The 14224-nt window shown below is 49.3% G+C and overlaps 1 protein-coding gene across 3 annotated transcripts in view; it reads right to left on the bottom strand.

Moving 5' to 3' along the window:
- The window catches only part of LOC119954069 (rho GTPase-activating protein 27-like), a 242032-nt gene that overhangs the window by 175325 nt on the left and 52483 nt on the right, over window positions 1-14224 (bottom strand). For all 3 annotated transcript variants that reach the window (XM_038778892.1, XM_038778894.1, XM_038778893.1), the window contains exon 2: window positions 6283-7332. In XM_038778892.1, the coding sequence (XP_038634820.1) occupies window positions 6283-7281 (999 nt within the window). In that variant the 5' untranslated portion in view covers window positions 7282-7332. The remainder of the gene's footprint in view (window positions 1-6282; window positions 7333-14224) is intronic.

The raw sequence follows: 14224 nt of genomic DNA, 5'->3' as shown, positions 1-14224 counted from the left end.
TTATTAAGTTCAGAGTTTCCAGTACAATGCAATTTTATTTATTATTTCCTATTAGAGCTCAAGAGAAGCGTACATTTTGATGACTGTTGTTGATTACCAGGCCCTCATTCGCTGATCCAAAGAAGAATCATATTGCACTCGAAAGGTGAACACTATTACTCTCTCCAGAGATGCTGAGTTTTTCCAGAATTTTCTATTTTTATTTCATTCTCTGTATAATTTGATGAGAATGTGGTACAGTGGTTAATGTCCCTGCCTCTGAGCCAGAGGTACTGCCTTTGAGTCCCACCTCAGCACTTCATGGCCAAGGTGTAATCACTATGCAACCAACAGATTGATTGTCAACCTGTTAAAATCCTTCCAACATGCCAATGGCTGGCAATAAGGGCGGGTGAGGCTCTTGGTTAGCCATGCTTAATATGGAGAGGCATTGCTCATACTACAAGCCCCGGAGGACAGGCTCGTGATCTGTTCCACGAATAACTGGCTTTGGAAACAGATGTAAGTTTGCCTTATGCACCATTAGGTGTGGGAAGAAACACAACAATTTGAAAGTAAAAAAGGGAATGGAAAACCAGGACATTTCTGCAATTTGAATTGGTAGAGTAGACAAGAAATGGTATTTAACGGAGGTGACGGCTCACTGTTGAGACAGTTGGAACTCCATGTGGCATCTTTTAGGGAAGGCCCGCTGAATTAAGTGCCCTCAAGCACTTAACCGGAAAGTGGCAGGTCCTCCCAGGGCAGAGGTCTCATCTGCCGAAAACTGCTGATTGATCAAAAGTCAGCAGCACTATCGAACAGCAGCGCCACTGGGGAGAGGTGGTGTGGTGGCTTCTGTCGGTACGATACCCACCCAAGCCATTCGACACTGGATCCCACGCCACAGGTGATTGATGGCAGGAGGTGGATTGTTGGAGTGGGGGGGGGGGGGGGGGGGGGGGGGGGGGGGGGGGATTGTGGTGCAGAGAGGGTGGGGCATCAAGGACAGGGACTGGCAATGCCAAGTCAGATCAGGCTCTGAGTGCCTTCTGCCAGAGAGCCTGCAAGCAAACCCGCATGGTTTTGTTTGTCATGGTCCGTGCATGGGGAGCGGTTAATAATAAATATGGCGGTGGGACTAGGCTCTTAAGTGCTCTTAAGTACCCAGCTAAAGGTCTGAGCTGACAGCAGGGTGGGAAAGTCATTCGTGGACCTTCCTGGCACAGATTGAATCGGGGAGGGGGGGGGGGGGGGGGGGGGGGGAAGAGACAAAGCGGTGGTGATACCACACTCCTGCATGGCCACCAAACTCGCCATGGCAGGACATTAAACTTCGACTGAAGAGACACATCTGCAAAATATTTAAAGAAACATTTAGGACCAATACCAGGAATTCTGCTGCACACAGAAAATGTTCAACATTTAGAGTGGGAGATTCCCTCACAAACACCCGCAGTGTGTTTCCCGAGGGCAGAAGCAGCTCGCCCTTGGCCGTGATGTATACAGCGTTTTAGTGTGGCATACCCATCCCTCCACAGGGGAACCTGACACAGAGCGGGCACCTTCGGCAGGACCAGAAGATCTGGCCTTGGAATGGGCTTCCTCATAGTAGCGGAGTAAATGCTGGAATAGCATTTGCAATCGGATACTGGAATAGGGATGCTGGATACGTGAACCAAGGTGAGTCCAAGGTGATTTTTCATTCCGAATTATCTTGTCACCTTGCGACTAAATAGCAGTCAGCCTGGTTTATAAGTGGGTACATCAAAACATTTTAATTTTTGATACTATTTTGTTGCAGTACACATTTCTAAGCATGTGCATCTGCGGTATGTTTTAATTAACAGATCAGCAAGAAAATGCTTAAGAAGGAGCAGTGAGAAAATTAAGTTTTAGTGTAACAACACAAACTGGTGACACAGGATGACATTTTTACACAGCTGGCGGTGACAGATTCAATCGCAAACGTCGGGGAAGTGGAGCTTGATGGAGGGAAGTCATATAAGTTTCCACCCAGTAAAAAGGTTTATTTTTAAAATTTGAGGTGTTAACACCACTCACTCAGTCAGCCAATGAAATAGAGGCAAGGCGGAATTAACAGCAGTGACTATTTTACAGCAGAAACTATTTAAAAAGAGTCTCCATAAGACCATAAGACATGGGAACAGAATTAGGCCATTTGGCCCATCGAGTCTGCTCCGCCATTCAATCACGGCTGATATTTTCTCATCCCCATTCTCCTACCTTCTCCCCATAACCCCTGATCCCCTTATTAATTAAGAACCTATCTATCTCTGTCTTAAAGACACTGAGTGAATTGGCCTCCAGAGCCTTCTGCGGCAAAGAGTTCCATAGATTCACCACCCTCTTGCTGAAGAAATTCCTCCTCATCTCTGTTTTAAAGGATCGTCCCTTTAATCAGAGATGATGTCCTCTGGTTCTAGTTTTTCCTACAAGTGGAAACATCCTCTCCACGTCCACTCTATCCAGTCCTCGCAGTATCTTGTACGTTTCAATAAGCTCCCCTCTCATCCTTCAAAACTCCAATGAGTGCAGACCTCAAACGTTCCTCATACGACAAGCTCTTCATTCCAGGGATAATTTTGTGAACCTCCTCTGGACCCTTTCCAAGGCCAGCACATCCTTCCTTAGATATGGGGCCCAAAACTGCTCACAATACTCCAAATGGGGTCTGACCAGAGCCTTATACAGCCTCAGAAGTACATCCCTAATCTTGTATTCTAGCCCTCTTGACATGAATGCTAACATTGTATTTGCCTTCTTAACTGCCGACTGAACCGGCACATTAACCTTCCGAGAATCGTGAACAAGGACTCCCAAGTCCCTTTGTGCTTCAGCTTTCCGAAGCATTTCCCCATTCAGAAAATAGTCTATGCCTAGATCCCTCCTTCCAAAGTTCAGAATCTCACACTTTTCCACATTGCATTTCATTTGCCACTTCATTGCCCACTCTCCTAGCTTGTCCAAGTCCTTCTGCAGCCCCCTTGCTTCCTCAAAGATGATCTTTGTATCATCTGCAAACTTAGCAACAGTGCCTTCAATACCTTCTTCCAGATCATTAATATATATTGTTAAATGTCGTAGTCCCAGCACAGACCCCTGAGGCACACCACTAGTCACCGACTGCCATCCTGAAAAAGACCTCTTTATCCCCACTCTTTGCCTTCTGCCAGTCAGCCAATCCTCTTTCCGTGCCAGGATCTTATCCTGAACACGATGAGCTCTTGACTTATTTAACAGTCTCCTATGCGGCACCTTGTCAAATGCCTTCTTGAAATCTAAATAAATCACGTCCACTGGTTCTCCTTTGTCTAACTTGCTTGTTATTTCCTCAAAGAACTCTAACAGATTTGTCAGACACAACCTCCCTTTGACAAAGCCGTGCTCAGTCCCATTTTACCATGCACTACATGAACTACACCAAACAGTACTCATGGTTGGAACTACTGCAAAGTCTGATAAAAACAAGATTATCTTTCCAGCAAAATGCAGTTAGATACTGAACAAAAATTATGTTTGTAGAGTCAATATTATTCACCTATAGCAGGGTGGTCTCCAGGTTTGTATGAGAAATCATCTCCATTCTGCTTGGGACATGTGTTGCTAAATGCAGCCTTTAGAAATTCATCATTTGAAATGAAAAATGAAATGAAAATGGTTTATTGTCACAAGTAGACTTCAAATGAAGTTACTGTGAAAAGCACCCAGTCGGCACATTACAGTGCCTGTTCGGGGAGGCAGGTATGGGAATTGAACCATGCTGCTGGCCTGCCTTGGTCTGCTTTCAAAGCCAGCGATTTAGCCCTGTGCTAAACAGCCCCTGTACCAGTTTCTGCAACGTGTTATGTTGTGAGTAGCACTGATCATCCAGTGCTTGACATTTATGCTGTTAGAGGCTCTGGTCCCAATCTCCACCAAAAACAGTCATTCACATACCTGTATCCCAGTAGTCAGGTTTCTCTGGTTCTAGGGTAGCATGGAATGGGCTACATTGGGACAACCCTGCAGCCTAGAAAAAGCGGGTTGTTCAAAACGCCTTATCTCAGTTTACAGTAAAGCACAGCCCATCAGCTAAATACAACTTGGTCCTTGGCCAGAGTAGTCTCACTCTCTCCTCGGAAAGGAAAAGCCAGCACATACAGACATACAGGTTATTGAAAGAGGAATGAAAGTGAAACATTTAAAGAGAGAAGGGCCTTGCATTCAGATGACACGTTATCAAAACTCTCAAAAACATCTTGGACTGCAGTATAGAGTGAACAAGCTTGTTGCATCTTGGCAATAATCCTGGGCACAGCAACATCCTTCAAATAATATAAATAAAAAGTTAACTTGCTTTCGATACAGTTGGTTGAGTTGGTACACTCAGGTGAACATTTATCAGTTTCCAACAACTTATTTTAATGTTGTATGATATTCCCGTCTACAAATTGCAATCCTGTGAGTGTACTTATAATTTCTGGAAGTTTCTCTGCTAATTTGGGACTTACAATCCTAAATAAAATATTTATCCTCTCCAGCAGCAAGTTAGCCCTCTACCCATTCCAGCCTCACTCTGCAGCTCAAATTAAGGGGGTGCGATTCTCCAAAATGGAGACTAAGGGCGCGATTCTCCGCAAATCCAGCGTGCCATGAAGGCTGGCGTGAAACTGGCCGTGTTTCACGCCAGCCTCGGAGCTCCGTCCCGGGACCCGTTTCCCCCCCCCCCCCCCAGGCGGGGCTAGTATCAGGGCCGGGGGAATCACGGCGATGCGGAGTTAGCTAATGTCGCTAACTCCGCCCGCCAAGAGTCACGGCACTGACGCGCACGATGACATCAGCCGCGTGTGCGTGGGTTGGACGGCTCCAACCCGCGCATGACGTCATCATGCAGACGCGTCAAACCCACGCATGCGCGGGCCGTCATGCCCCTCAGCCGCCCCGCGGACTGATCCTGCGGGGCGGCGGAAGAACAAATAGTGCGCGGGTATCGGACCCGCTGCCCGCGATCGGTGCCCACTGATCGCAGGCCCATGCCATCCTTGGCCGGCCGTGCCAATCGGTGCCATGGTTGTCCGGGACGGGCACTTTGCGGCCGTTTTCCCGAACGCTGAAAGCAGGTGTGATCGCGGCCGTGAAAACGACCGCAAACTCCGCGGTATTCGGCCCATTGGCCTGCGGAGAATCACTGTTCGCCGTAAATAACGGCGAGCAGCGATTCGTGTCGGGGGGGGGCGGCCGGAGGGGGGGAGAGAATAGCGGGAGGCCGTGAAAATTGTCGGGAAGGCCCTCCCGCTATTCTCCGACCCGTTGTGGGCAGCGGAGAATCGCGCCCTCAGTGTTCGCTGCGTTGTGAACGCCGCTCCAGCCTCCCTTCCCTGCGCCAAATGGGCACCGCGCCAACCAGCGCATGCGCAGTTGGGCTGCGCCAACCCGCGCATGCGCGGGGGACTTCTTCAACACTCTGGCCCCGAAGGAACATGGCGCGGGGGTTCTGGGGCCGGAAGCGGAACAAAGTAGGCCCGGGGGAGGCTAGGCCGGCTCGCCGATCGGTGAGCCCCAATCGTGTGCCAGACCCCATCGGAGCCTCACTCCCCCCCCCCCTCCACGGAGAAGCGCTTTCCGCCGCTCCACAAGCCGCCCCCTGACTCTTTGTGCAGAGTTCCCGCTGGCAGCCCAGGGGGAACGGCGCCGGCGGGACTCTACCGTTTCTGCGCGGCCGCTCGGCCCGGAGAATTACAGCGGCCCGTGACCGGCACCGCGCCAAACGCACTGGCGCAAATGGCGCCGATTCTCTGCACCTTGGAGAATCGCGCGCCGGTGTCGGGGCGGCATGGCGTGGTTGCGGCGATTCTCCTGCCCGGCGCGGGGCTCGGAAAATCGTGCCCAGGGTCTTCAAATTTTCAAGTAAGGCTGTCCAATGTACTCAAGTAAGGCTGTCCGATTGTATCCATGATTGGGAATCTCAACAAATGCAAAGTAACCAACTAATATTGGTTAAAGTCCAAAACTGAAGCAAATCTCCATAGCTGTATTAGACAGGGGAGATGAGACTGGGGTTCAGAACACAGAAACAGGGAACAAACCGACAAAAAAACAAAAACTGGCCATGGAAACAAAAACTGAATTGAACTGAAAAGAGGACTAAAAAGGAAAAAGAAACTTGGGTAAAGGAAAGGGGTTATGAATGAATGACCAGTGCCCTCCACAAACAAAAATCTCACAAATCAATGCATTCACTCATACACATCTGTCCTGTTCCCCGAACCCACAATGCTTCGTTCATGCGTACTAACTAACCTTTGGTTGGCCATGAGACTTCCCTTTCTGTGTTTTCGACTTTGGCTTCGGGAGATCTGGTATTGATTCGTAAACATTTTCAGAATCATAACTTGGTCTTCGCGGAAGGGACTTGGAACTTGCAGAGTCCTTTTTCTCTGCAGGTTTTGGGTGTTCCAGTATCACATTACCAATCCCCAGAGAAGAATGGTTTTTGGAACTGATCACGTGGCTAAAGCTGGCACTCCGGGGTGGGAAGAAGCTTTCTGATGGGCTAACGTCTTTTCCCATATTGAGCTTATGGTCGGGATTGAGGCTTTCCGGTAAGTGTTGTATTGTACTGAGCCTTCCTGCCAGACTAAATCTTTGGACATGGTTGGCTTGCGGCTTGGGCCGAACCCTGACTGCAGAGCTTTGCGGTATTGAGTCTTTGGCAGAGTTGGACTTTTGATTTTCGGATTCTTTATTGGTTACATGGGCTCTGTGCACTTCACTGTAACATGGTAGTGAATGTGCGTTCACACTGGAACTCTGTGAAGGATCTTCTGAACCATGCACCATTGGAGGGTGATTGTTGCCCATTAAATTTAATGCAGTATTCTTGTCTTCAGTAGGACTTGTATTGATCTGGTTCTTTATCCCCTGGGTCGGATCTGAACTGCAGAGATCCTGTCCTTGTTGTCCGTTGTGATTCTTCCTAACGTCACAATGGTTTTTCAAGACATTTACTGTGTCCGGCGCCTCTCCTCCACTTTGGCTTTCAGAAGAATCAGATCCATTCAGTGACTGAACCCCAGGAGAGGTTGATCCTTCTGAAGACAATTGCCTCACATATTGTGCTGGCACGTAGAATGGTTTGGATTGGTCAAGCCTTTGAACGTACCACCAGTTATTATTGGTTCGTGAGACAAGGACATATTGCTCATTTTGCTTAATAGAGACTAGTTTCCCATCCCTTGTGTACTCATAGTCAAATTCAACTTGAACAAGCACATTTCCCGTGACTGCAGACATCTCCATCCCAGTATAGGCACTTTCAGCAAGATTCCTATCAGGAACGTCACCTCATGTCTGTAAGAGAAAGAAACATCTGTCAGTTACTTGTACCATAAACACAAAGTCTTTTGCAACACATCTTGATGCGGATCATAGTCCCATGGGTGTTGCTCATCTCCAGTAACATACCCTTGCAACCATCCTCTGTGTGTGTGCCTATAGGGTGAATGATGTCCCCTATCGCTGGTCCCATTAGTTCCAGATAACTCAGCACAATCTGGCAGATGGACCTGAGAATCCGCATGACTCAGAGCCAGACTGAGTGAGGCACATGCTGGCTGAGATGGGGGCTGGCCGAGCTGGGGAGAAATGTTCTGAGGACGTGCTCAAAATCCAGTGTGATGCATGAGGAATGTGACCAGACTGCAGCCATTGAACAGCCTCACTTCTCTTCCAATTACACATTCTCTGTTAGAACAATGACGGTACACGATTTCCTCCTGTCAGAATTGTACTTTGCATTTCTTGGCAGCATGCAAATAGAACTTCAGGAAAAGTAATTTCTGAGTACCTTGGGGTTCAGGGTTCAGGGCTCCCTCTAACTTGAGTATAAGATTTGAACTAGAAAAGGAGTAAAATCTCATTCACAACATTATTGAGCCATAATTTACAATAAAAGGCCATCAAACAACATCTTCTGCTTGACTTGGTCTTGCTTGTTTAAGCTTTTAAATATTTGGAATGACATGTATAGTAACCCACAGGAGGCCCACAGGGATTCTCTGACTGATCTCCCTCTGGGACCCGTGGGATACAAGCTTCCCTGCTAGTGGATGGAGGCCAGAACAGCTAAGGCTCATAAGAATCCAGTACAAAGGCCGGCGCGGACAGGGACCTGCATGTTGATTGTCCCAATGGGACTTTACTCTGTGCATATATGTGCTGCCATAGGCAGATCTTTTGTGACCATATATAAACTGGCATTCACCTTACCGTTCGGCCGCCTGAGACTTAATAACATATTAGCGTGTGAGCTGATAAAGGCACAGTGAGGGAAACAGGGTATCTGGGACCTGAGTGAGTAATGTGACCATGCATCTCAATAACCAATTAGATTAAAGGATTATGACACAAACAGGGCAAAGATTAAGAAAGCAGTGTGAATTAGAGGGAGTGAATTCACTGTCAAATCAGGAACGGGAAGAGAGTGAAAAAAAGAGAAAGAAAGATTAGAATAAGACAGTAGAGACGGAATAAAGAAAAAGTAAAAGAAAAAATAAATACAAATTTAATTGGACATATTAAAAATCTCCAACAATTCAAGCTGAAGGAATGAGACTCCACACTTATAATAGGAACAGATAAACCTCGGGATAGGAGTAGGCCATTTGGCCCCTCAGGGCTGCTCCACTATTCAACTAGATCAAATCCCCCAATCCCTTGATATCTTTAACATCCAGTGATAATGGGTGCGATCTACCGGCTGCCTTGTGCCCGAACGATGGCACAATGCAGTCAGTACATACCAAGTAATCCCTATTCCAGGATCGACCCAGCTCGCCACACCTCACGAGATCTAACAGCTCGGGTGTGATCTAACTAAATTGCAACAAAGTCCTGTGACGAGTGCATTTAGCCGGGTGTTTCCCAGCACTCGCAGCGGCAAGCAACACCATGCTGCCTATCGGGACTGTTGCAATCCAGGGCCTCAGTGGGGAATGCCACGCCAAAGCTGCACTTAGTCCTGTTTCCTGCACTGAAGGGCTCCACTTGCTGGAACTTCCCAGTACAGAAAGAGATGGTGCACCGATCTCTTAACCCCCCGACACAACCCCTGAACCCCACCAGAACCCCAACTCACCTATAAGGGGGTCCGCGGGGCCCCACCCACCCACCTCACATGGTCAGGGCACCTTCAGACCCGATTCCCAATGTGGGGAAAATGCCAACCTAGCACCTTGGCAGTGCCAGGTTGGCACCCAGGTATCAGTACCAGGGTACCAGGCTGGCAGTGTCAAGTTTCCCAGGAGGCACTGCCATCTGGCAGGGGCACCGCCAAGGTATCTGGCTGGCATTTTGTCCGCGCTGGGGATCAGGCCCGGGGATGCCCTGTCCATGTGAGATCGGGTGTGGGGGGGCCCACGAGGACTCCCTAATAGATGTGGGGGTCACTTCAGAAGGTCGAGAGATCGGGCACTATTTAAAAATGGCGGCCCGAAGAACTCCTCAGTGCAGGAAATGGGACTAATTGCGGCCTGGGTGGAGCATTCCCCACTGGCCCCAGATTGTAACAAAGTTCTGATTGGTGTTTCGCGGCGCTGCAAGTGGCAGGAAACACCCGGCTAAACCTGCTCGTCAGGAGACTTTATTGAAATTTGGTTAGATTGCGCCCAATATCTGATATTTATTTTCCTGTCAGCAAGATTTATTGGCTGCAACCAACGCTTATCCACATCTGTAAACCAGTGCTTAAGACTTGAACTGACATGACGTAACTTTCTGTGACGAGTTATGTTCACATCTGCCATGCAAATACATCAACCTCACACCATTCTGGGTGGCATGGTGGCGCAGTGGGTAGCACTACTGCCTCGCGGTGGCGAGGACCCAGGTTCGATCCCGGCCCTGGGTCACTGTCCGTGTGAAATTTGTACATTCTCCCCGTGGATCTCGCCCCCACAACACAAAGATGGACAGGGTAGGTGGATTGGCCATGCTAAATTGCCCCTTAATTGGGAAAACAATTGGGCATTTAAATTTGTTAAAAAAACTTCACACCATTCAATGCATTCCAATAGGAAGTCAGGCTGGAACATTCCATTCCACAAACCGAACGATGACAGGGCACAATTTGAATTGGATGGCAACATTTGGATATCTGAGTTTAATTTGCAGATTTTCCCTGAACTGAATTTTCTGTGCCATTGGCCCATTTATAATGCCTCGTGCCATTAGTCTCACTGTTATATTGATAGCAAGTTATGGCTCATTATGCCTTACTTTCCAAATTGCCCACTACTGGGGCTGGTTTAGCACAGCGGGCTAAACAGCTGTCTTGTAATGCAGAACAAGGCCAGCAGCGCGGGTTCAATTCCTGAACAGGCGCTGGAATGTGACGGCTAGGGGCTTTTCACAGTAACTTCATTGAAGCCTACTTGTGACAATAACCGATTATTATTACTTCAAGAGAATCCTGTACTGCAAAGATAGCTTGTGGTTCCATTTCCCCACAAGCAACTATCTCCTTAAATTCCTGTCTCGCTCCTTCCTCACCACAATCAAGTGTGAAGAGTTCAATGACACTAAGATTGAGACCACTCATTCGGTTCCTTCTCTTACTTCTCCCTTTCCCTTGCTGCAGACTCACTCCTGCTCTATTCCTAATCACTAGCGTCTGCAGCTTTATTCTAACTCTTTTTGTGCTTTCCCTGAGCTCATAGGATTATACAATCTCAGAAATTTACAGTATAGGAGGTAATTTGGCCCATACAGTCGATACCAGCCTAATCCTACTTTCTAACTCTTTGTCCAGAGCCCTTTAGCTCATAGCACTTCAACTGCATCTCCGTAGTGGCAATAAATTTTCTGCATGTAATACCTTTCACACAGTGAGTTCCACTACCCTATGGGTGAAAAATCCTCTCTTCAACTCCCCATCTTATGCTTTTACCAACAATGGGAAGTTTATGCCCCCTTATTTATTGATGTCTCTGCTAATGGAAGCATGTCCTTCCTATCAACTTTACCTTGGGGCCCCTCATAATTTTATACATCCCAATTAAATCTCCCATCAGCCTTCTCTGTTCCATAAAAAACAATCCCAGCCTGTTCAATCTTTCATCATGGCTAAAATTCTCCAGTCCTGGCAACATCCTCTCCCCTCTACCTCTTTAGTGTGATTACATCCTTCCTGTAATGCCAGGACCAGAACGGTACGAGTATTCTAATGGCTTAACTATTTTTAGACATTTTGACATAACTGCCACTCTTTCTCTGTCGCAGTTGATAAAGGAAACTATCCCATATCTCTTCTTAAGCACCTTAGCAATCCATCCCATGACCTTCAGGAATTTGTGGACAATGCACTCCCAAGGTCCCCCTGTTCCTCTACACTCCTCAGTGTCATACTGTTCATGAAACTTACCATCTACCCCCTTAACTCAATTCTCACAAAACTGCTGACCATCAAACATCTCTCCCTGGTCCCACAAGCTAACTAAATAAGTAAGTAAGGTCGCCGTAGTCTCAGATGACCTTAGGCTGCATTTCCCTTTTGAGGATCATCACACTTCAGGTGAGGGGCAAGTTTGAGAAGGTAGGGCCTTGACCTCGACCGGTATGGGAATTGAACCCGTGCTGTTGGCCTCGCTCTGAATCACAAACCTTTTATTGTCACATGTATGAAGTTACTGTGAAAAGCCCCTAGTCGCCACATTCCGGCACCTGTTCAGGTAAGCTGGTACGGGAAATGAACCCGTGCTGTTGGCCTCGCTCTGCATCATGAACCAGATGTCCAGAAAACTGAACTAAACCAGCCCCCAACAATTTAAACAGTGCACTTTCTTCAGATAATGTCAGTCTTTTCAAATTGAAATGCCTTCCTTCAGCCATCTTGCCAGGATTTTCCCATCTCCTAAAGAAACAGGAAATTCAGCCGCTGAAATCCCAGCCAATCCACGTTATCGGAATGATGTGATTGCACGAGGGAGAGTGCACTCTTCCGGTAGCAGCCATGTCCCGAATAGGTCGTGCACACGGCAGCACCCACCGGGATCGGAGTTTCGGGCCTTTAAACGGGGCGGCAACGGCACTTGGACAGTGATTACCGGTGTGGGAAAGGACGCTGGAGAGGTTCCCCCCACCGCTGTATGGAGGGAACCAGGAGCGGGGCTGTTAAAAGAGCACTTGCGGGGAAGCGAGTGGAGTGGGTCCGGGAGGACAAGGTGGCTGCCGGCGCGGACCAAGTGGTCGAGAGAGCAGCAAGACTTTCCGAGGAGCTGCTTCGCAGAGCTGAAGACGGAGATGCTGGGCCCATGAAGGCCTCCATGGCAAAGGTGATGGAGACTCAGAAGGTGCAGGAGAAGGCAATAAAAGAGGTGGAGCAGAAGGTATCTGAGAATGAGGATGAGATCCTGGGACTGGCGGTCAGGGTGGAGGCGCACGAGGCCTTACACAAGAGATGGCAGGAGAGACTGGATGATCTCGAATATAGGTCTAGGAAGTCACAACCTGCGGATTCTGGGCCTCCCTGAAGCTGCAGAGGGGGCGGACGCGAGCACGTATGTGACTACAATGTTGGGGACGCTGATGGGCGCGGGGACCTTCCCGCGGCCCTTGGAACTGGATGGGGCGCATAGAGTCCTCGCGAGGAAGCCTAGGGTGATCGAACCACCGAGGGCGATGGTGATAAGGTTCCACCGCTTCACAGACAGGGAGCGTGTCTTGCGTTGGGCAAAGAAGGAGTGCAGCAGTAAGTGGGAGAATGGCGCGATCCGCATATACCAGGACTTGGGAGCTGAACTGGCTAGGAGGCGTGCGGGATTCAACCGAGCTAAGACGACCCTCCACAGCAAAAGGGTGAAGTTTGGGTAACGTACCAGGACAGGCACCATTATTTTGATACGGCGGACGAGGTGTGGACATTCATTAAGCACGAAACACTGGACTTGAACTAAGGGGCAGCTACATGTGGGTGAAACACGCTGGCGTAGATGCGTAACCGGGTGTTGGCCTGGTGTAAGACTGTTCGTAGAATTTAAGTTGTTTGCTTTTCTTTTCCTGTTTTTGTTTCAGAGGGTGGGGGAACGCCCGGGTTGTGTGGTCTGTTGCACGGGAAGGATCTGGATGGCACTTGCCCTCTTACACTGTGGGGAAGGGGGGGTTGGGGGCCCGAAGGAGGAGACAATAGTAAGATTGGAGATAGAGGCGGGAGCGGCCAGGGTCGGCATGGGTCAGCTGACTTACGGAAGCGTAATGGGGGGAAAATCAGTGCTAAGCGGGTGCTTGGCATGGGGGGCTGGGGTGCTGCTTTGCTGAATGAAGGGGAGCCAACTGTTGGGGACGGCTGGAGAGTCAGGTTGGGGGGGCCTCCGTCGGGAGGGCTGGAGCGCGCGGGGGATGCGGGCATGTGTCTGGTCGAAAAAAGGAGATGGCTGGGGGGGGGGGGGGGGGGGGGGGTCAAACCCCCGTCCAGGCTGATCATGTGGAATGTGAGGGGCCTGAACGGGCCAGTCAAGAGGGCCTGCATGTTCGCGCATTAAAAGGGGTTGAAGGCGGACGTGGCCATGCTGCAGGAGACGCACTTAAAACTCGCTGACCAAACAAGGTGAAGGAGGGGATGGGTGGGCCAGGTGTTCCACTCGGGGCTAGACTCAATGACCAGAGGGGTGGCAATTCTGGTGAGTAAACGGGTGGCATTTGAGGCAGGGAGCATTGTGGCGGACAAGGGGGGCAGGGACATAATGGTGAGTGGCAAGTTACATGGGGCCTGGGTGGTGTTGGTGAACGTCTATGCCCCGAACTGGGATGATGCGGAATTCATGAGGCGCATGTTGGGTAAAATGAGGCCCCCCCGAGGGGAGGCTGCTAAAGGAGATTACAGGCGGAGTTCGATCTGCTGACCACGGGGAAGGCAGAGACACAGTTGAGGAAAGTGAAAGAGGCAGTCTACGAGTATGGGGAGAAAGCAAGTAGGATGCTGGCGCACCAACTTCGCAGGAGAGAGGCGGTCAGGGAGATCGGGGGAGTGAGGGATAAGGAGGGTAATACGGTGTTGAGCCCAGAGAGGATTAATGAAGTCTTCAAGGAGTTTTATGGGAAGCTGAACTAGTCAGAACTCCCGAGGGGAGGGGAAGGGTTGAAGCAATTTATGGATCGATTGAGGTTCCCAAGGGTGGACGAGGATTGGGTGGAGGGACTGGAGGCCCCGATTGAGTTGGAGGAGAGAGTTAAGGGACTAGCAAGTATG

This window comes from Scyliorhinus canicula, chromosome 19, assembly GCF_902713615.1.
Source record: "Scyliorhinus canicula chromosome 19, sScyCan1.1, whole genome shotgun sequence".
Taxonomy (NCBI): domain Eukaryota; kingdom Metazoa; phylum Chordata; class Chondrichthyes; order Carcharhiniformes; family Scyliorhinidae; genus Scyliorhinus; species Scyliorhinus canicula.
This window is presented reverse-complemented; position numbering and strand designations above follow the sequence as displayed.